This window comes from Macaca thibetana, chromosome 3, assembly GCF_024542745.1.
Source record: "Macaca thibetana thibetana isolate TM-01 chromosome 3, ASM2454274v1, whole genome shotgun sequence".
NCBI lineage: Eukaryota > Metazoa > Chordata > Mammalia > Primates > Cercopithecidae > Macaca > Macaca thibetana.
Window position 1 is genome coordinate 41,896,008 of NC_065580.1, and position 21,653 is coordinate 41,917,660.

Below are 21,653 nucleotides of genomic sequence, written 5' to 3' on the forward strand. Positions count from 1 at the left end.
GCGTCAGGGAGAGAAGCGAAGCAATGAGTTGAGAATCATCTCTGGATTCTTGTATCCCATGCATAGTAATCTCCTTATCCCCCAGCCCCCTTCCTCGTTGCCCCACATTGCACGCTCAGGGACTTGTTTGCCAGCGGATGGCCTCGGCAATCCGGACCGCGCGCTCCTACAGCCCACGGATGCTCTTTGCCCCAGCTTCCCTAAAGGTGCCTGTATTCGCGTGTGCTCGTAACCATGCTGCGGTGTTCCCCCTTCCCCGCCTCACCTCATCCCCAGACATCTCTTGCCATCATTTCATGCACCCTTGTCTAAAACCCCGCGCTTCTCCCCACCCCCGCCAGGCGCAGCACCCCCTCCCTCGGCTGCGCCCGGAGGGGAGCAGAGCGGACAGGGGCGCGCGGGAGGCGCGCAGAGCTTTCGGGCTGCAGGCGCTCGCCGCGCCTGGGGAATTGGGCTGTGGGCGAGGCGGCCCGGGCTGGCCTTTATCGCTCGCCGGGCCCATCGTTTGAAACTTTATCAGCGAGTCTCGCCACTCGTCGCAGACGCGAGCGGGGGGCGGGGGCGCGGCGAGGCGCCGGCTGCCGTGACGAGGCGCTCCCGGAGCTGAGCGCTTCTGCTCTGGGCACGCATGGCGCCCGCACACGGAGTCTGACCTGATGCAGACGCAAGGGGGTTAATATGAACGCCCCTCTCGGTGGAATCTGGCTCTGGCTCCCTCTGCTCTTGACCTGGCTCACCCCCGAGGTCAACTCTTCATGGTGGTAAGTACACGCGCGCGACCGCGGGGGTATTTTGGAGATCGGAGTGGGGACCTCATTGGCCACATAGACCCTTCCTGGCTGCGTTTCCCCGCGGCCGCAGCAGTCTCGGATTCTGGCCCGAACCCTGGCTACTGCCCTCTTATCGCCCCGTGGTGAGCCCCTTCTCTTTTCCCGGAAGATCATTTCAGCTTTGACAACTCCATAAAACCACATTCCCCCACCAAATGAGAGTTCCGATGTTTGGTTTATTTGGATCCAGCTGAGCGACAGCAAAATCAGCCAATTTCTTATCCTGTTGAGAGACGTGCTAGCCCGGTCTCCAGCTCTAGCACAGACGTGTGTGTGTGTGTGTGTGTGTGTGTGTGTGTGTGTGTGTGTGTGTGTGTGTGTGTAAATTCACCTTGAAAACTACAACCGCCTCCCCCGCCCCACCCCCCTCCCAAAACTGCCTCAAGGTAAATCGACGGGCCAATTCAGGCAGTCAGGAGTTGTAGAACCCAAAGCGTGTGATTTTGTATTATTTCCCGTCCTTCCACATTCCAGGTTCACCCCAGTGGGGCGGAAGAACATTTTGCTGCCTCCAGGTAGAGACTATGGCTTTAATGCAAAGCTACAACCCCGGGTCTGTCTCTAAGATGTTACCCTGTTCACAACCGTCCCCGCAAAGAGTAACTTTGCTGCTTTCCTTTGTACTTTGGTCTGCAATTTATTTATTTTTGCATAGTGATGGAATGTTGAACCATAACAGGTCGCTAAAAGTTCCAAAGGCAGATTGCCTCCCCATCTAGAAACTGTTCTTCATCTGCCGACTTTCTGGTCTTGGAAAGAGATAGAGTTGATAGCCCTGTAATTTCCTTGCACCTAAAAGTTTCAGAACAGATATTAAAATATTGATTCAGAGAGACCCGTTATTGTGGGCTAATTTTTAAAGAATCTGGTAAGGGGTCTCAGCTTAATTACAGTCTAGAGCAGGGAAATGTTTAGGAAGACACTGGAGCTCTTCAAAGGAGCAAGGCAATGCGCTGATGGGAAGAGGGGTTCAATTCCTTCCTAAGCCGGCTTTGAACAGGGAGGCGTTTAGCCTTGACATTGCTGACACAGGATCAAAGATTGATTTATCAGACTGACCATTTTTCAATAAAATGACTATTTCTGTTTCCATGGGTGTATAAACATTATTTATTGCTCGGGCTTTTTGTCACATTGTCTCTCAGCTGTCACTTAAATATATTTTTTGGAAGTCACAGCTGTAACGATTTTATGATCATATAAAATAATGAAAATACAAGAAAAAGACATTCTCCTTGTTTGATCGCTTCAAAAGACACCTATGGCAGCTTGGGTTATATAAAAGGTACCTTTCTAAACATTTCACGACTAATAGAGAACATCTGGGTAGAGATGATGATGTAATTTTTTGTTAAAGTTTCTTTTCAAAAAGTACTTTATGGAGCTATAACACTGTTTGATTCTTCCAAACATTTAGTGTCCTTAATAACAATAGAAAGAATTTTTTCCAAAGGATCTTTATAAAAGCCAAAAAGAGCTACAAAATGGAAATGTTTAAAAGGCTCTTCAGTAAGGAAAGAACAGCCTGTCTGTGAGGAGAGTGTAACATCAGATACCAGCAGGTGTTGATTAGACAGATACAGACAGTTCTTAAGACATTCTGTCAAATAAATGGGAACGAAGAGCTTCTAAGGTCAGCTTCCCTCAAAGCCAAGTCCAGACACATTGTGTCACTGAGATCTGAACCTTCTTGAGAAAAGTCTTCCACACATTCTCCCTAAGACACATTGCTTCTTACCCATCATTCATTTCTCCAGATGCCGACCTTGCCTCTGTCCCCCCGCCCAGAGCATCATCTGGTGGACCTAGCTTCATGTCCAACAGAAGTCATCACAGCATTTTGGGGATGACTTCTGCAAGATCACTCACTATGCCTGCCTGCCTTGGCTGTTTCTCCACTACATTAAAAAGTAAAAACCCTTGCTTTCTAATACCACCAGAAGGATAAGGAATTCATATTTGAAAAGTGCTTTGAACTCCTTAGTCTCCCAGGAGCACCGAGTCAGGCCTCTCTGTTCACGTTGCCCTCACCTCTGTGTTGGTTTGTCCCTTATAGGTACATGAGAGCTACAGGTGGCTCCTCCAGGGTGATGTGCGATAATGTGCCAGGCCTGGTGAGCAGCCAGCGGCAGCTGTGTCACCGACATCCAGATGTGATGCGTGCCATTAGCCAGGGCGTGGCCGAGTGGACAGCGGAATGCCAGCACCAGTTCCGCCAGCACCGCTGGAATTGCAACACCCTGGACAGGGATCACAGCCTCTTTGGCAGGGTCCTACTCCGAAGTAAGTCCCCTGCCTTCACCCAGCCCTATGGCTCTCTACTCATGCACAGCTCCCTCACCCTGTCTTCAGAGACCCTGCTTATCTTCTATTGCATTTTCTTCCGTCAGAAGTTTGTTCTGTTGGGCGTCATTGTCCCTGTTTTATAGGTGAGGACTAGAGAAATCAAGGAACATGTCTAGAGGCTTACAAGAGGTGAATTAAAAGGAAGAAGTAGAACCCCAGGTTGTTGTCTTTTCACTCTTTGCTCTGTCCATCCCTTCAATACGACACATCCTCCAGGTTCAGATTTCGTCTCTAAGAGACGAGAGAAGGAGCCACAAGTCTCTTTTGACTTTTTCCTTGTCTTTCTGGGGCTTCCTTCAGAAGAATTTGAGCAGATCATCAGGATAGAATCTTCAAATCTTTTCTCAGCAAAAGATGATCAGCATTGCAAAAACACCACGTAAGTGTTATTAAGAAGCAGAGACAAATCTCTACTCACCACTTTTCACCTTCCATTCAGCTACTCAGCCTTGAGTCACTCTGTGACTAAATTCAACATTTTTCCTCCCAACAGATTGTAAATTCTTTAAGAGCAGAAACTAACCTATATTCCCTGTACCTTGCTTGGTGCCTTGTGTATTGCGGGCCCTGTCCATTCATTATGATGAATGAGTGGATAAACTTGTAGTGGGTACTTATTATTTTCCAGTTACATTTTAAGCAATAAGGATAGCTATGGGGGATAGAGGTGGGAAACATGAATCCATAGAGGTTTTTTCTTCCTTAACAGGAACCTTAAACATGTTCTAATTACGTAGCAAACTTCTTAAAAGTTCTGAATATGGAAAGTAGCTTGCTAGCTAATGCAAAATTAAAGAAAATTAATTGAAAATCATATTTTATTTTCAAATAATGCCCATCTGCTAACCTGGCATTATTAGCATTCTCCAAGAACTACCACAGCCCATTTGCTATTAGAAAATCTGACTGATAACACAGCAGTTTATGTGCAAACCCCCAAAATAGGAAACTTTATACTTGTTTTTTGCCTACCCCCCCCCAATTCCTAAGAAAATCATCCGGAATGTGCACTTGGTAATGCTTAACAGAGGGTGTTTCTATCATGTAATCATCACAGCCCTAGGGTTTTATGAGGCCAAATGCATAACTGAATGTCTCTAAAATCCCCCAAGGGCGTAGTACTCTCATTCTTAGAGTATCCCTAAAGTTAATTTACTGCAATATTCTGCAATTTTATTCTCTAGTTTAAGAACTATATTCTTCTGCATTCCTTTTGGAGTTTCGATATGACATCGCAAATTTTTGAAAGGTTAATAATAAATTTCAGCTTCATGGAATTTTAAGACTTCACCTAGATTATCTCACAGTGAATCAATCAACGAAACTGGACCTTGTCAAAGAGAGTTTGCAAATATCTAGAACAAGTAATCTTTGGATAGATTATGCATGGCTCTCAGTGTTTAAAACGTATCAGGATTTTTTTTCAAAGTGCTTACAACCACTTTGCAATGATTTCAAATTAGATATGCATCTCATTTATAATATGATCATCTCTGGATGTATTAAGGTGTCTACACTTTGAATAAAACCTTTAGATCACATATCAAAGGAAGCAATATTGACCAGTGATCCTAAAGAAAATATATCCATCAAAGCTGGGGATTCATTCATAAAATACTGTAACTTAATCTTGACACTATTAGTTTCTTCAGAGCTATAGAATTGCTGAGAGGAAGGAGGTTAGAACTAGAGGCAACAGCCAGGCTCACTCCTGTAATCCCAACACTTTGGGAGACCGAGGTAGGCAGATCACTTGAGGCCAGGAGTTCGAGATCAGCCTGACCAACATGGTAAAACCCCATGGGTGTGGTGGTACATGCCCTTAATCCCAGCTACTTGGGAGGCTGAGGCATGAAAATCACTTAACCTGGGAGGAGGAGGTTGCATTGAGACAATATCTTGCTGCTGCATTCCAGCCTGGGTGACAGGACTGGAGGAAACAGAACTAGTTTAACTTAGTCTAGGCCTCAGGTAAATAAGAGATTCTAACTCATACTTCCGTCAGATTTTTTTTCAAATGAAGCAGGATACTTTGCCAAAGTACTCAGAACTTAAACCACTCATGCTACACAATTTCTTTCCATTCTTCACAGAAGGCCAGGTTCCCTCTCAAACATTTATGCAAACTATTATGACTGTCAGTGATGATTTTGTGTTGGTTATGGGAGGGCTGAATTTGGCCTAAAGCAGCTCATCTTGGAAATAATCAAGAAATTCCAATGAAGCTATCCAAAGATTTCTACAATTAGTTGCTTAGAGAGAAAGTTACATCTTAGAGTTGTGGACACCTAAATATGCTCATAGATGAATAGGAAAGGCAACAGGCAAGACCATTATAAGAAGAACATAAAATTACCAAAATGTCCCATGGTCATAGAGAAATGGAGAAAATTTGCCTGTTTGGCTTTAGAGAGTCAGAGTAAGACAGAACAATTTTTAGAAACATTTGTAATTTACTCATTCAACAGACAGTTACCAGTCACAGGCAGAGAAACAAGGACAGAACTAGCAAATCTAAAAATATTCCTGCAAGAATGCACCTCCAAAATTCTAGAATTAGCCTTAGAAAACACAAAGGTAATTAGGTCTCATCCTTATAAATATTTTTTTATAAAGCAAATACTTTAAAGAGAGTCAAACAACCCATAACCTTCAAGAAACCCTAGCTTCTAGAGTTTTGCCTTCCTAGGTAACAATCCCTCTACCCCAAATAAAAACTGTGCCTATGTACTTAACAGACATTGCTTGATTTATCTCCATACAAAAATTAGAGAAACTTCAATAGCAACACATTGGGAAATGTAGATGTCACCACTTAGATTTGGATTTTGTTTCATTTTGTGATAGCTTTAAAAAGAATCTTTCTAAGAAGAGGCCCAAGATCAAAATTTGTTTTGTTACAAAGCCAGCTCTTGAAATGTGCTACTACTTCACACATAACATTTTAGTGATTCATCTAAACACTTAACTGAAAACATCTTAGGGCTATATCTACATGGTACCAAACCATCTGGAGGTAAAATGAAAAACCCAGTCAATGTGCTAAATTTTTAATTTAAATAAAGGAACATCTAGCTATTTAGTAATGTGTTTGAATAATAAATGACAAATATTTAGAAAAGTCATATTTTTACTTTGGAAATTATTTCTGAAATGAAGCAGATTGTGATTTGTTTGCTTTCAGTCAACATGTAATTGTTTCCAAGTTATACTAGGATGAATTCTGCACCTAGACAATTTATTTCTCTTGTTGCTTTCAAAGTACTGTCTGGTTACCTGATATACTATCATCCCCATCTTCCATGCCTTTCCCGTAACAGACCACCTCATAAAATGTCTCTTCTTTCTCCTTAAAAAATAAGACTAGTGCTACATACTTCAGCTTTTGGGAATTTCCTCCTCTATGTGATCTCTCTAAACATGGGCACTGGCTTCTAAATCCCAAATGAAGCTTTAGAAGATAAATGGGGTAACTATGGAAAAGGTATTTTCCTAAACTGTAAAATGGATATAATAAAAGTTTTATTTATCTGAAAGCCACTACCTGAGATTAAGTCACATTAGCATGTATTAGTCACCTTCTTTTACAAAACATCTCAATTCCACTTAGAATATCTGTGATCTATATAGTATAAGCTGGGACTCTTTAAAATAGCTCTCATAACCATCATATTTCCTCTGGGGAGGACTACCTGCTACCTATGGCGAATAGTCATGTAATTGATTTTACCTAACTACAGGGCATGATTGATTCCTTTTTTGATGGTTAGAGGTTTGGGGGGTAAATATTTTCTGAAGGCTGAGGTAAGTGCCATTTAATATGGTGTAGATATGTTTTCCTGATTTTTAATAATGAGACTAGCAGAGCAAATATTGCAAGGGACGTATAATAAATTTTAACACTGAATGACAAACGGAAACAAGCAGGGCTTCAATGCGAAAAGGTGGTTTGCTCTCCCAGCTGTGTGGTTCAAAAAGTCACACTCCTCTTGACATATTGAATCACCGAATGGTTCTCTGTTTTCTGCCTTGCATTGGCATTAGGTTGTCCAGCTTCTATTTTGATTGTTAATATATTTGCTGCAGCAACCATTAATAAAAGGGCATGCTAATAACAATGAAATACAGCTCCACTTGAAAAATGAGGTGCACACGGACCCTAAAGAGCCTTATATCTGTCACTATACCACAACACCGTGTTATGAGTTACTACAGATTATTAAAATAATTTAATGTAGTTATTGCACTGAAATATGTACCTTTCAGCCTGTAAGTGAAAGTAGCCTGTGCTCTAATAAAGAACAATTCTAAGAAAGCACCCCAAAGGGTTCTTGCCCAAGTCTAATTATAGGCGGTAAATTTGTTTCCTTCCAGAAAAACCAAAGAAAAACTTTTCACTGTCTTTTACCCAATACCAGTGATTAGTGCAGGTGTTCCAGAAGAAAGTAAATTCACCTTAATAGTTAGACATATAGTATGTAACTCAAGGATATTGCATATTGCCTTCAGCAATCTCTCAATTACTTATGAAAGTCAATGCCAAGCCAAAGCTCTCCCGTGTTAATGCAAGGGGCTGGTTACTGCCAGAATTCTCTTCCCACCTTGGTCCCTAGATTTCTTTGAATTCAGTATTTCATTCTCAATAATTTAAATGCATATGAGTATCTTCAGGAAGTCCTGGAGGTTTGGAAGGATTTTTTGAGGAAAGCTGTGGTGCCATGAGTTCCCAACTATATTGCGGAATGATAGAATTGTAGCATTCAGACTGTAAAGTAAAGAAAAAGGCCTAGAGATGCTATGCTCCTCTCTTCTAGGACATCTGGAGCTCTCTGTTGAAACAGGGCAAGCCTGTGTTTGAGACTAATGTGAAGCCAGGAGCTGGGCAAGGCCATCTTTTTCTTTGATACTCCTTATTTAAGAAGAGCTGCCATATAGATATCTAAATTGACAAAAACTTCTATTAGATAGAGATGATTCATATTAAAGAAAGAGCCCAGGCTCTGGAAAAGAACCCTTCAAGAATATCAGTACCTTGTTGTCTAGTGGCAAAGGTTGTCTGAAACAGAGCAAGTATTAAACAATTATCATATGAAAGTTATTCAGAAATAGTGCTACCGGACCACTTTTAAGAAAAGCATTTTTGTTTCAGGTAGTCGGGAATCTGCCTTTGTTTATGCCATCTCCTCAGCTGGAGTTGTATTTGCCATCACCAGGGCCTGTAGCCAAGGAGAAGTAAAATCCTGTTCCTGTGATCCAAAGAAGATGGGAAGCGCCAAGGACAGCAAGGGCATTTTTGATTGGGGTGGCTGCAGTGATAACATTGACTATGGGATCAAATTTGCCCGCGCATTCGTGGATGCCAAGGAAAGGAAAGGAAAGGATGCCAGAGCCCTGATGAATCTTCATAACAACAGAGCTGGCAGGAAGGTACGGAAATGCAACGGTGTTCATTTTGTAGGCTGCATGGCTTTATAAACCACTTAGGCAGAGCTTATTTTAAACTTTCCTAGAATTGATAAAATGCTGTGTAGTCACAACTTCCTACTATCCGCTAGCCATTTGCTGTTTGTTCTGAAGAATACCAACAACTAGGTTGAAATATTCCCACCCACACTCCACCTTCCTTCCTACAGCTAGTTGAAGGAGTCCACCCATTGCGTTTGGCATTGTGTTGATTCAAGTCTTTTATGGTCCCTCTGGACACTAATCATTTAAGCAGAAGATACGATCTGTGGGTTAGGATAGTGCTTCATCCTACATAGCAACGGTACATTGAATGCTTATATCTAAGGGATGTAAAGACCCAGAGCATCTTTTCTTACATGTATCATGAGAACAACTCACCAAGCATGATTCGTTGGCTTCTTCGAGATTTAGGGATGCCCTCTTTTGGAACCTGACCCAAGTCTCACTCATAAAAGCCCCACCTTGTTGTTTCTGGTGCTGGATAAGTGAGTGGACCAGGGGAAGACATGATCCCCAAAGGGTATTCTGTCCCCTTCTCCTCTAGACCTGATTAACTTCCTGGGCTCCAGTCAGTGTTCCCCCTCTAACCACCATTTGTTAAATGAGGAAACTGAGGCCCTCAAGGTACTCAAGGTCACAAGGAAGTTAGTAGAAAGGACTAGAAAGTCAGGTTTCAACACCTAGTCCAGGGGTGCTTTACCCTAGGATTAAACCATTTCAATGCAATGTTCCGACCCATTGATGACCCATGTCTTTTGGTATGGTGGTATGACCAGAATAACTACAGAATGTAATGCTGTACTTGATACTTTTGTGTGGAAAGCATTAACTGGCTGGGTGAATCAAAAATTTGTTCAGAACTATTCTAGAATAATCTAATTGCCAATAGGAAGAGATAACCATAATTTGTCTTTTATCACCACAACATAAAAATGTGTTTGATATTAATATATAAAGAAAAATCAGCATAAAATTGAACGGTCCCTGGGGGGGGCTTTAATAGGAAAAATAATAGAAAAGAATGGATGAAAACCCCTTTACTAGGCTCCTGGAGAGAACAAATCTCATTCAAAGGAAGTTGGAAGGAAAGAACTCTTGCTTAGCACATGGTATAACATGAGTGTGACCTGAACTGTTTACAAATAGTACCTTTCTTGAACTTTAAAAATCAACATTCCTAATTTTCATGAATTTATGAACTTACAGTCACTACTGCCAAGAAAATAGACTATGGTTTTGCAATCCTACAACTATTGGTAATTACCGTTTGTGCAATGATTTGGATAAAAAAATTTACACTGACCTTTGTCCTAACATTGATAGTGCATGTATAAGTTATAAAGTGTGGTGTCTTTGATAGGAGTGTGCTGCTTAATCATTCAAACAGGGTATATGGTAGATTTCTCTATTTGGAAAGATAAAAGCATATGGTCAGATATTGTATCCAAAAGAACATTGACTTATCAAAATAAATGTTAATTTCACTAAATAGGTCATTAGATATTGAATGTTTCAACTCTTCAAGACAATAGATCATACCTATTATATTTTAGGCCCTGAATAAACACAACTTTTAATGTAAATCACATGATTCTTCACCATGTAGAGGTGAACAGCTGTCAGGCCTCAGATATTCTCCTGCCTGCTCTGCAAAACTTAGGAGGCTACTTTTGATTGGAATAAAAGTGCACACGCTGACTTTTTAAAATGTGGCTTTAATTAATGGTGGGTGGGCAGACTTTTTCAAGGAGATGCATGATGTCAGTGAATATGAACTTTAATGAGAGTAAATGTATTGAGATAAACATGCGTCTCTAATTCTCTTCTTGCGGTCATTAGACCCCCAGTCTCTACTCCCCCTTCGTACTAGCAGAAGGTCTGTGGAATCAAAATGAGAACAGGCTGGGCTTGTGTTTGAAGGCAGGCCTCCTGAGCTAAGCCTCCAACTGGCTTGGCTCTAGGCTCTAGAAAGCCCCCACCTCCCAGGGCTGACGGTAACATCAGTCCACTTTGTTTCTTCTTCTCTGTGCTTTTCAGTATTTTCCAAATTGGCCAATATGAACATCTACTTTTTAAACTGGGAGAGGTAGGGGAGAGCAATAAATTTTATTTTTAAAACACCATCTATTCTGAGATTGTTCTGTTTAGCTAATGTTAAAAGTCAGAATTCATCACTGCCATTCACCACGGGCCTTAATTTTTCCCCAATATTTGAACAATTTATTTATTATAGCAGTTGGTTAGAGCACCCTCATGTGTCTCTGTACTGTAATATCATTTTAGATCCTCTGTGCTATATCATTTATTTTAATCACAGTTTCAGCAGAATTTATAATGATTTTTTTCTTCCATGTTTACTTGAATGCTCATCCTTGATTGAGTCTAGTTTTCCACCTCCAATTAGGACTATGAATAAGTACCAAAAAGATAAGCCTGTCTTGTTCAAAACAAATATTTTATCAAGAAGGAAATTCTATAACATCCTTCAGCAGCTCTGTTTAGGTCTAAAGAAGCCATGCTACAAAAACTTCCAAATTATATTTTAAGATATTTTTAGGTAAATTACGTGCAAAAGGTCAACATCTGCCATTTATTTCCTTTAATGAGCTTGTAAACAAGCACTTTTTAAATTTGTCCACTCTTCCAGCCTGGGCAACATGGTGAAACTCTGTCTCTACACAAAAATACAAAAAATTAGCCAGGTGTGGTAGTGCTACTACCACAGCTATTCAGCTACTATTCCCAGCTACTCAAGAGGCTGAGGTGGGAGGATCACGTGAGCCAAGGAGGTTGAGGCTGCAGTGAGTCTTGATCGCACCACAGCATTCCAGCCTGGGTGACAGCACGAGACCCTGTCTCAAAAACACAAAACAGACAAACAAAAAAGTTAGTTCACTGTTTCTTCCAAGATGAAATAATGAAATAATCACAACTTCTTTAAACGTTCCTAAGGGAATCTGTATCAAAATAACTCATGTTTCCAATCTTACTGCCCTTCCATCACTCTGAAAGTTTCTATAAGAGTAAGAATTTCCACAAGAATAAGAGGAATTCCATGAAAATGCTTTCCCTAAAAGGTGCCTCTAACTGAAAAATAGAAAAGAACATGGGACTTCAAATCAGATGCACCTTGGTTCTAATCTTACAATATCAGTGGCTTTGCTCACTGAATCTGTTTTTCTCATGTATGAAAGGGCATTTTGTGGTGCTACAGGAAGACAAGTGTAAGGCAGATAGCACAGAACCTGGCATGTAATAGATGCTTAATAAAAGTTCCTTTCCCTTCTGTGAAGTTAAGATTATTTGTAAGTCAGGTAACAGAGCTAGGCAGAAGTCCATCCACCTGGAATTATTATTTAGGATTCAATCTGATCACTCCATCTATCTATAGAGTCATCTTCTATTCAGTTAACATACTTATAAAACCAGACATATAGTATTTTTCAATTTACAAAATACTGTCAAATGTTTTATAATTTGATCTTTCCAAAACCCCTGTAGGAATAAAAAAGAGCATTCATATTTCTACTTTTCAGATGAGAAACTGGCCCTGAGAGGGATAGAGAGACTAAACCAGGGTCATAGAATCACAGAGTACTAGATCCTGGGAGTTCACATCCGCCCCTGTTCTCCCATGTGCCCTTATCTACATTTCCATATTGCCTTTCTTGAGTATTTCTGAGGAAACAAACCATATTTCTATATGTACGGGGGGAAATCCAGTAAACTACCCTTGGAAGGTAGTTTACTGATGATTTTTTTCCTTTGTGTGTGTCTTCACACATTTTCTAAAATGAATGTGTATTGGTTTTTAATGGCAAGGAAGAGTTGTTGTAAGTGCTGAAAACTGAACAGCCAGTCATTGTGAGCACACCCAAACCACCTTAACCTTTTTGGAGGATTCACAAAATTTCAACAAACGGCACTGCAACATTCAGAGCTCTGTTCTTGTATTTTGGGACTAACTTTGGTTCGACAGATCATTTATTAAGGAATTACTTTGGGAAAGGCATCCATTTTGGTGCTAAATCAGTGTGGAAAAGAATAAAACAAAGCAGCCCCTGACCATAAGAAACTAAATTTTAGTCAAGGAGACAAGTGTAATACAATTGCAAGGCAAGCAATGCTATGTGGTATAATAACATCATCAGCCACATGGCCAGTTAGCTGAGGAGATAATGGTTGTATCAAAAAAAGAACTGGGTGTTTGAGCTGGAGATAAAAGATTTCCCATGGTTGAGATAGGGAAAGCACTTTCCAGGATGAAGGGACTTCAAGACAAAGACAGATGTTGGAGCAGGAAGTGTATCATAAAGTTGAGGAATACAAGAACTCTAGGGTGGAGTTCAAGACTGAGAGTTAATGGGAACTGAGGCTGAAAATTTGAGTCCCAGCCAGATCTGGAGTCCTTTATTTATTTATTTATTATTTTTTTTGTGTGTGACAGGGTCTCACTTTGTTACCCAGGCTGCAGTGCGTGCGGTGGCGCAATCTCGGCTCACTGCAGCCTGGACCTCCTGGGCTCAAGCGATCCTCCCACCTCAGTCTCAGTAGCTGGGACTGCAGGCACATGCCACCATGCCTGACTAATTTTGGGTGTCTTTGCTTGTTTGTTTGTTTTTCGGTAGAGATGAGGTTTTGCCATGTTGCCCAGGCTGGTCTCGAACTCCTGGGCCCAAGGGATCTGCCCAAGTTGTCCTCTCAAAGGATTACAGGCCTTGAGCCACGGCACCCGGCCTGGAGAGTCTCATATACTGTGCGGAGACATTTGGATGCCACCGGGAAGACAAGAGGAAGGCATTGAACAGTGGGAGAGAAAGTTAAATACTTAAGTTTAATTTTCATGCATTTGTTAATTTCTCTAGAGTCCACTTTGATAGAGTGATAGCTATCAAAGTTCAAACCTTCTGTAATAAGTTTGAATTCATTACTTAAAAAATTAACTGGGCAAGGTGGCATGCACCTGTAATCCCAGCTACTAGGGAGACTGAGGTGAGAGGATCACTTAAGCTCAGGCATTTGAGACCAGCTTGGGCAACATAGTGAGATCCCACATCAAAAAAATAGATTTACTAGGAAAATTGTGAGAAATTTGTATTTCTTTGAATTTTATTTTTAGCCTTAAATATACATATAAGTACTGATATAGTAAGCTTCTGGGTGTTTATTAATATTAAAAAATTAGCATATGGCAACTGTGTTGATATTTACATTTTCAACATGATAGTTAATGTCATGATTGGCTACTCTACCCATTGGGAGCTCTTAGTTTAGGAGTTCTTGACTGAGGCATTATGGAGGATAAGGCCCTGGAATCAGAAAACTGGCTCTAATACTTGAGCAAAATCTTGCACAAGTTACCAAACCAGGGTTGCCATATGAAATAAAATACATACGCATATACACCAGGTGGTAAGCAAGCCTCAGGATTAGGTACCATTATTATACACAGTTTGCATATGAGGAGACTGAGGTTTAGCAGGGTGGCCAGAATCAGCAAATAAATTGAATATATTTGCTCACTGAAATCATCTAAAATTCAAACTTGACTTGGCATCCTGTATTTTCTATGGAGAAGCACAGAGGGTGAGGGGGTCCAAAATTTCTAGTTCCACTCACCATCCAAACAAGCACCACCCAAGGTGAGTGCTGCAGAGCACTAGGACCTGCCCCTGAGCATGAGCATGGCCTACTGGGCGCTGGGACAGACCAGATACTTCTAAGTTCCACCTGCAGAAAGTGCCTCCAAAGTAAACAGAAATGGATATTGTACTACATGTAAGTCAAACCTTACAAGCAAGCAAATCCAAATTCTAATAAAGACTTTTAAAAAGATGTTTTTTTTGTTTTTTTTTTTTTTGAGACCTGTCACCCAGGCTGGAGTGTGCAGTGGTGCAATCATGACTCACTGCACAAGGCTCAAGTGATCCTCCCACCTCAGCCTCCCAAGCAGCTCAGACCACAGGCATATGTTACTGTGCTCGACTAATTTTTCTTTTTCTTTTCTTTTTTTTTTTTTTTAATGTTTTGTAGAGACAGGGTCTTACTATGTTGCCCAGGGTGGTCTGAAACTCCTGGGCCCAAGTGATTCTCCTGCCGTAGCCTCCCAAAGTGCTAGGATTACAGGCATGAGCCACTGTGTTTGGCCGAGACTTTAAAAAATTGATCCCTTGATGCCATTTAAAATAAATAATAATAAATGAATAATGGGTGTGACCTAAGAGAACTGGGGCATGATGACAAAGAAATCCCACTCTTAGACAGTAGGGAATATCAATAGGAAAGAAAATGCCAAAGCCATACTGAACTGCAGAGCCACGTTGCTTTAACCTCCTACTCATCCTGACTCTCCCTTCAACAATCTTGAGCATCTTTATGGGGTATAAATTTCACCTAGTAGGTATTTGTTTACTTACTGGTCTCCTTAGTTCATGAAATGAAAAGCATTTTTAAAAGTTAGATCAGTTCTGCCAGCCTCACCTCTGTCTTGTTGGACCCCAAAATAATATGTGCTTGATATTAGAGATCATTATTTATCATATGAATCAAAAACTAACCAGAAGTCAAGTCCCAAGACAGGGAATAACTCTTAACAAAATTGTTACAACTCCATGTAAAGTACTATTATTAGTGGAAAATGTTTTTTAGACTTGCCTCATTAGTCAATAAGAATTATTAGATATATGGTTAGTCAGTGGTAATGTTCTTGAATTCCACAAATGTAAATTCCACACCTTATATTTTCTAGCTAAGCCCACCCACAGTCACTGCTTTTAAAGAATGACAGTGCTCAAGAAATCACAATGTCTTATTAAGTTAATAAATGTTTGCATAAGCAAATCAACTGCACAGTTTTTTAATAAATATTTTTTTTTCTTAGTTCCAGAGTGTGTATGTTTAAAAGGTATGAGTTGGCCCAATTTTCAGCAACTTCTATCTTAGAGACGTGGACCTGTCAAAAGGATTTAATTGTTAATAAATGTACTTGGCTTCAAGCCAGCATCTGAAAATTAAATGATATGTTTTTAATGAGAGTTTCCCTCAGGAAAACTGATATAGATCCAGAAATATATTACTGACTTTGTAGAATATACCCAACTAAAAAGTGAAGTACTAACACTTCTTCAAATGCTCAAGTTTAACTAAATAATTTAGTGAAGACACAGTATATGGAGACCTAAAATAAATTCTAACTAGGATTTCTAAGACAAGTTGTTAAGCTGGCAAATATTTCACACAGCATAAAATGGACTGCCTTCTTTCTGATAGGAAGAAAATCAGCATGACATGACACAGGGTTCATAAACGTTGCAAAATGCAGGTACCTACAAGAAAAAAATTCTCATGTTCTACAAAGAAGTTTTACAAAGACACTGTAAGGGCTGCTTGGACTCAGTCTTCAGAACTGACTTAAGAAACCAAAACTTCCTTAGGAGAAGTTTGTCTTTATAACTGGCAATATAATTCCTTTTAGACTATAATTAGATACGCAAACACTAAGTGTAAAAGCTTATAGAACTCAACGAATCCAAGGAACATGAGCCCCAGAGATTGGCAAACCCTAATATGAAAAACACCAGCAGAGTGATGTCGACTTTGGTGTCAGACAGACTTGGCTTATATCCTGCCTGCCTGGGTTATCTCACTTACTGCCTGTGAGATCTAGGGCAAGCTCCTCTACTCCTGGGTGTTTCAACATCCTTATCTATAAAATGGGATAATAATAGTATATATCTTATGTGGTAGTGTGGACTAAATAAAATAGTGAATATAAAGTGCTTGGCATGGTTTGATATATGGTAAGAACTTAATGAATATGATGCCTCGGTATTATACTCCGACACAAAGTTAGAGCAGAGAAATATAAAATAGAATTGTTCTAGCCTATGCAATGCATGTATTTTCTTCTTCTGTAGCCTTTTTTTTTTTTTAAACAGACTTCTGCATCTGGTATAGAATGCTAATATCTAGAAGTTTGTTTAAAAGAAAAAAAGAACTTTAAAAAATAGAAGTTTCTTAAATTTTAAAATTAGAAAATAGCCTCTGCAGGTCAAAGGCTTAAAATGCTCAAAATAAATAAAAAATGAAGGGCCACATGAAAAATCTGCTAAGATTTTAGCACTGAAACAGTTATGAACCTATTGAAGAGTTTTTGTTGAGAATAGTTATATATTAAGCTAAAAATGGTTTCTATGAAGCTAAACACCAAAAGAGTCCTGCTGTCCTTAGAAGTCATCAAAAAACTACTTTTTTAGTGTAGCCATGTCACATGAACAAGTATTTATTGACAGGATGCCACGGAGTAAAACTTAGATGGGATTAAGGCACATGGGGAGGAGTGGGGACTGATTAAAAATTGTGCTGGTCAGTTGGTGATATTGAGAACCATGGGGGCTGGGAGAATTGAGAACAGGAGCATATGAGAATGCTGAAAATGGAATCTTGACAGCGACCTGCACTAAGAATCAAAGAAGGAGGAAGTAGAACAAGAGACTTTTCAGGAAAGATTCAAGAGACAAAATAGAAACCAGGATGTGACTGTGTCACGGGCTATGGCCTTGAGGTTCTGACGGAAGCTTTCAGTATCCCACATTAGCAAGAGGCAGCAAGTCATTGTAATTGATTCTTATTCTAGTTCTTTCTCTTCCTATTGTAAAAACAGTGCTTGCACATAGTATCAAAAGCAACAGCTTGAGCAGTGCAGAAATGTATATCATAAAATGGGCCCGTTTTCTCCCCTCACAGTCCTTGTCTCCTTCCAGAACATTTCAAAATGCAAACTGACTCAAGGATGTGAACGGGACATGTAATGTTTCCCCTCTTCCTCCCAAACTTCATTAAAATTGTAGTAATGGAAAAAATGGTTTAAATTGACAATAAGAAGAATAGTAAAAGAAATGAAAGAGCTTAATGAATTTATGGAAAGTGGAAAGCAAATGAATAAACTGTAGCTCATAAAGAAGGATGGAGAAGCCACAAGCTAGAAGAATAAAAGCAAATGGGGCAACTGCCAACATGGGAGGGAAGAAGCCCTGAGAATGCCCCAGATATAAATAAGCCCTGGAGAGAAACATAGGCCTGAAAGTTGGGAATAACTGAAAATTCCATCGATGGAATAGGGAACCCCAACCCCTCCCTTCTCCCCATGAGCAGGCATTTAACATCCCAGGCTTTCTGGAGTTAGAGTCCTCAGCATAAGAGCCAGTGTCCTGGGTGCAGTGGCATCTGCATGTAGTCCCAACTGTTTGGGAGGCTGAGGTAGAAGGATCACGTGAGCCCTGGAGTTCAAGGCTGTAGTGCCCTATTATGGTGCCTATGAATAGTCACTGCACTTCAGCCTGGGCAACACAGCAAGAGCTCATCTCAAAAAAATAGTCACTGTCCTGCCAACTCACCAGAAAGCAACATTTTTTTGGTCCACAAGTCCCACCTCTGTAACCAGAGTTCCTGAATGCCTTTTTACTACTTCATTCTTAAATATGAAGAGACTGTCCAAGGATTATCATATATTAGATTCAATATAGCAGCATGAAAGAAAAAGACAAAAAAAAATTGCAGGAAAATTACTCCAGAAGAAAAAGCAGTTAATTCAAGGATAAGAGAACATTTTTATAGCCTAATCAGTCTCCTCACAGAGATACATAATATTGACACCCACAAATAAGAATGGAAGGCTTGAAAAGGTAACGATCAGAGAAGAAAGAATTTGGAAGAGAATGCCAAATAAACCTCTCAGAAAGTACATCAAAAAGCCCAAAAGATAAATGTTTATTAAGGAGGTCCATAAATGCCCCCCGCTCTTTTCCACTTGAGTTTGAAACCAACTGAAAAATGGACAAATGGATGGACTCAAAGTGGCAGTTTCGTGATTGAAGAAAATGCTGCCCTAGAGGAAGCGGGCTGGAAGCACGGTGCTCCGGAGCAGCCCAACCCTGAGCCAGGAAGACTCACCTGCCACAGGCTGGCCCTCAGAGCCCCCGCAGCAAGGGAGCCACACGCTAGATGGTAGGAGCTGATCACAACTCATTTCCACAGGCTACCAGATCCCCAAAGAGAAAGAACCCAGGCACACAAGCCCTGCTCCTTCCTCTAAACTTACCAGTTGGACGAATCACTTCTCTTCCTCTGGGGAGAAATGAGTAAGGGGCTGGAAAGAGCCAGGAGTGTTACTCTGATGGAATTTCTTCCTCAAGAAATTGGGAAGAAAGTACTGAAAACAGATGAGAGAAAACATAAGTGACATAGAGGACCAATTCCAAAATTTGGCAACCAGCTAATTAGAATGCCATTTAAAAAAAAAAATGGCCAGGCACAGTGGTTCATGCCTGTAATCGCAGCACTTTGGGAGGCCAAGACGGGTGGATCACCAGAGGTCAGGAGTTCAAGACCAGCCTCGACAACATGGTGAAACCCCGTCTCTACTAAAAATACAAAAATTAGCCGGGCATGGTGGTGGACAACTGTAATCCCAGGTACCTGGGAGGCTGAGGCAGGAGAATCGCTTGAACCTGGGAGGCAGAGTTGCGGTGAGCAGAGATCTCACCATCGCACTCCAGCCTGGCCAACAAGAATGAAACTCTGTCTCAAAAAAAAAAAAAAAAAAGAAAACAAAAAACGTGGAGGAGAGGATTTAAAGGGTCTGCTGAGTGCTGAACAAGATTAATGAGGAATAATATTGTGATATTTCAGAACCCAAGAATAAGGGAATGATTCTGGGAGCTTTCATAGGGGAAAAATACAAAGTAAAATGAAAATAAGAACAAATCCATTTTCAAAGATTCCCCCACTTCCCATATCAGACTTCCCATCTGCAACATTAGAAGCCAAAAGCCTGCAGATATATACTTTCAAAGTTTTAAATCCAGAATTCTATACCCAGCCAAGCTATTAATCAAGTATGAAGGCTGACTGAAGACACATCAGACATGCAAGAATTCAGAAAATGCATCCACCTTAAAGGAGTTATTCAACACTGTACTGCAGCAAAAAGGAGGAATACATCAAAAGAGAAAACATGGCATCTAGGATACAGCATGTCCAGGCTAGCAGGGCATGAAGTTAGGTCTGAGCTGTGGAGCCAGTCCTGGTTGGCACTAAAGGACAGAAGACTGTGGCTGCCCTCAGGAAATGAGGAGAAGTGACGGCAGGTGGGACAATTGTGAGGGTGGAAAACATGAGGTGATAGCCAATGCACTTGGTAGCAAACAGAACGAGAAAACACCCAACTTCACTTTAAGAACATCCTTCATTGATACAAGGTTTGTGATCTTGGATCAGAGACAATGAACTGCAATCCTGGCACAGTTCTTGGCTGTGCAGTTAATATTATGTAGATGTTTATTGTTTTAAAATTTTAGAATCAAAATTTACTTAAGCGTAGCTACAGAACAGAGGTCCTTGACTTTAGTCACTCATTCCTTTATCATCCAAATAAAATGTCTCCAGTCCCTCCATCAGTGACTGTGCATGGGAAACTGGCCCCCCACCCCAACCAAGCTCCTTGCCCAGTGCCTCCAAAAACCCCAGGGGGAGTATCCCACCACTATAGCCTGTTGCTCTGGTGTGGCCCACTAATCCATTGATCCATTGGTACTTGGGTTGGACGCTGGCCACCACCCATCTTTCATTCCCTCCAAAGCAGCACTAGCAGAGATTGTCACTGGTGGCACATTTTCCTGGAGATTGCGATGTTTTGGAGGCATAGGGTGGGAAACAATTTCTAATTGAATAACGATTTCCCCATTATTAGAAATGTAATGTCGGCTTCTGCCGCAGGAATTCTTCACCTCTGTAACCCTCCATAGGCCCCAGACTCCCGCCACGGTGCAGGGGTTTCTCACCTTCTCTTCTGCATCCCTGGGTCTGGATGATTCTGAATCCTGACTGCATATTAGAATCAATCACCTGAGGAACCACAAGTACCTTCAAGGCCCAGGCCTCACAACCACCCTAGGCTCTGATTTACGCAGTCTCAGGAGAGGCTGGAAATGATCTCCAGGCGATTTTAATATGTAGCCAGGAGTGACACCCACTGGCCTGCCCTCTCCAGTTGCCAGGGAGAAAGCCTCAAATTCCTATTATTTTACTATGTGGAGTAGCTTCACCCTTTTTGTTTCCCCTCTCTTTCGAGACCATGAAATCCCTCAAACTGTAGCCAGATTGTAAAAGAACATCTTTTCTCCTTTTTCTGCCAGTATACACACATATGCAGGCCTTTAAAAAGTGGATCATACCACATATATTGTTCTTCATTTTGCTCATATCACTTGACTTTCTTGCCTGCCTGTAAGACTGACCTACTTCATTGTTAAGAGACCACATAATATTCCATTATTAAGCATATACCATAATTTGCTTAGCCATTTTCCTACTGATGTCATTTGGGTTTTTCCTCATATTTTGCTGTTACTAATTATGCAATAGCTGCATGAAGATCCATGTGGGCGTGTATCCTTCCAAGCTTGTGCAGATGTTTCCAGAGTGGAATCAAAAGGTCAAGGATACGTACATTTAACATTTTTGTAGGTATTGCAAAAACACTCCTCGTTTAAATGATGGATCACTGTACTCCCCCACCAATGGTTTGTTAAAGCATCTCTTCCCCTGGACTCTAACATCAAACATTATCAGTCTTTTTACTATTTTACTATTTTTTTATTCTTAAAATTTTAAAAACGATTGACATTTTTACTATTTTTGATAGGCAAAAAAGTGTATTATTTCAGTTTGCATTTCTCCAATTACTAATGAACTCAAACACCTTTTTGTCCTTTTGTTAGTACTTTGTATTTCTTCTGTGAATTGTCTAATAAATTTTTAATGATTAGTTTGGAAGATGCAATGTAATCCCCCATTATTTCTCTCTCTACCTATTCTTCCTCCTCTGCCCCATTACAAAAGGTATGTAATATTTTATGTCAATTCTTGATTATTCGAAAGAACGGAGGGGGCCGGGCACAGTGGCTCACGCCTGTAATCCTAGCACTTTGGGAGTCCGAGGCGGATGGATCA

The 21,653-nt window shown here is 40.7% G+C and overlaps 1 protein-coding gene across 1 annotated transcript in view; it reads left to right on the plus strand.

The window, feature by feature from the left end:
• The first annotated feature begins 377 nt into the window (after positions 1 to 377).
• The window catches only part of WNT2 (Wnt family member 2), a 48,184-nt gene continuing 26,908 nt past the window's right edge, over positions 378 to 21,653 (plus strand). Inside the window, exons 1-3 of the mRNA XM_050785109.1 lie at positions 378 to 761; positions 2,887 to 3,113; positions 8,326 to 8,603. Of these exons, the coding sequence (XP_050641066.1) occupies positions 679 to 761; positions 2,887 to 3,113; positions 8,326 to 8,603 (588 nt within the window). The 5' untranslated portion in view covers positions 378 to 678. The remainder of the gene's footprint in view (positions 762 to 2,886; positions 3,114 to 8,325; positions 8,604 to 21,653) is intronic.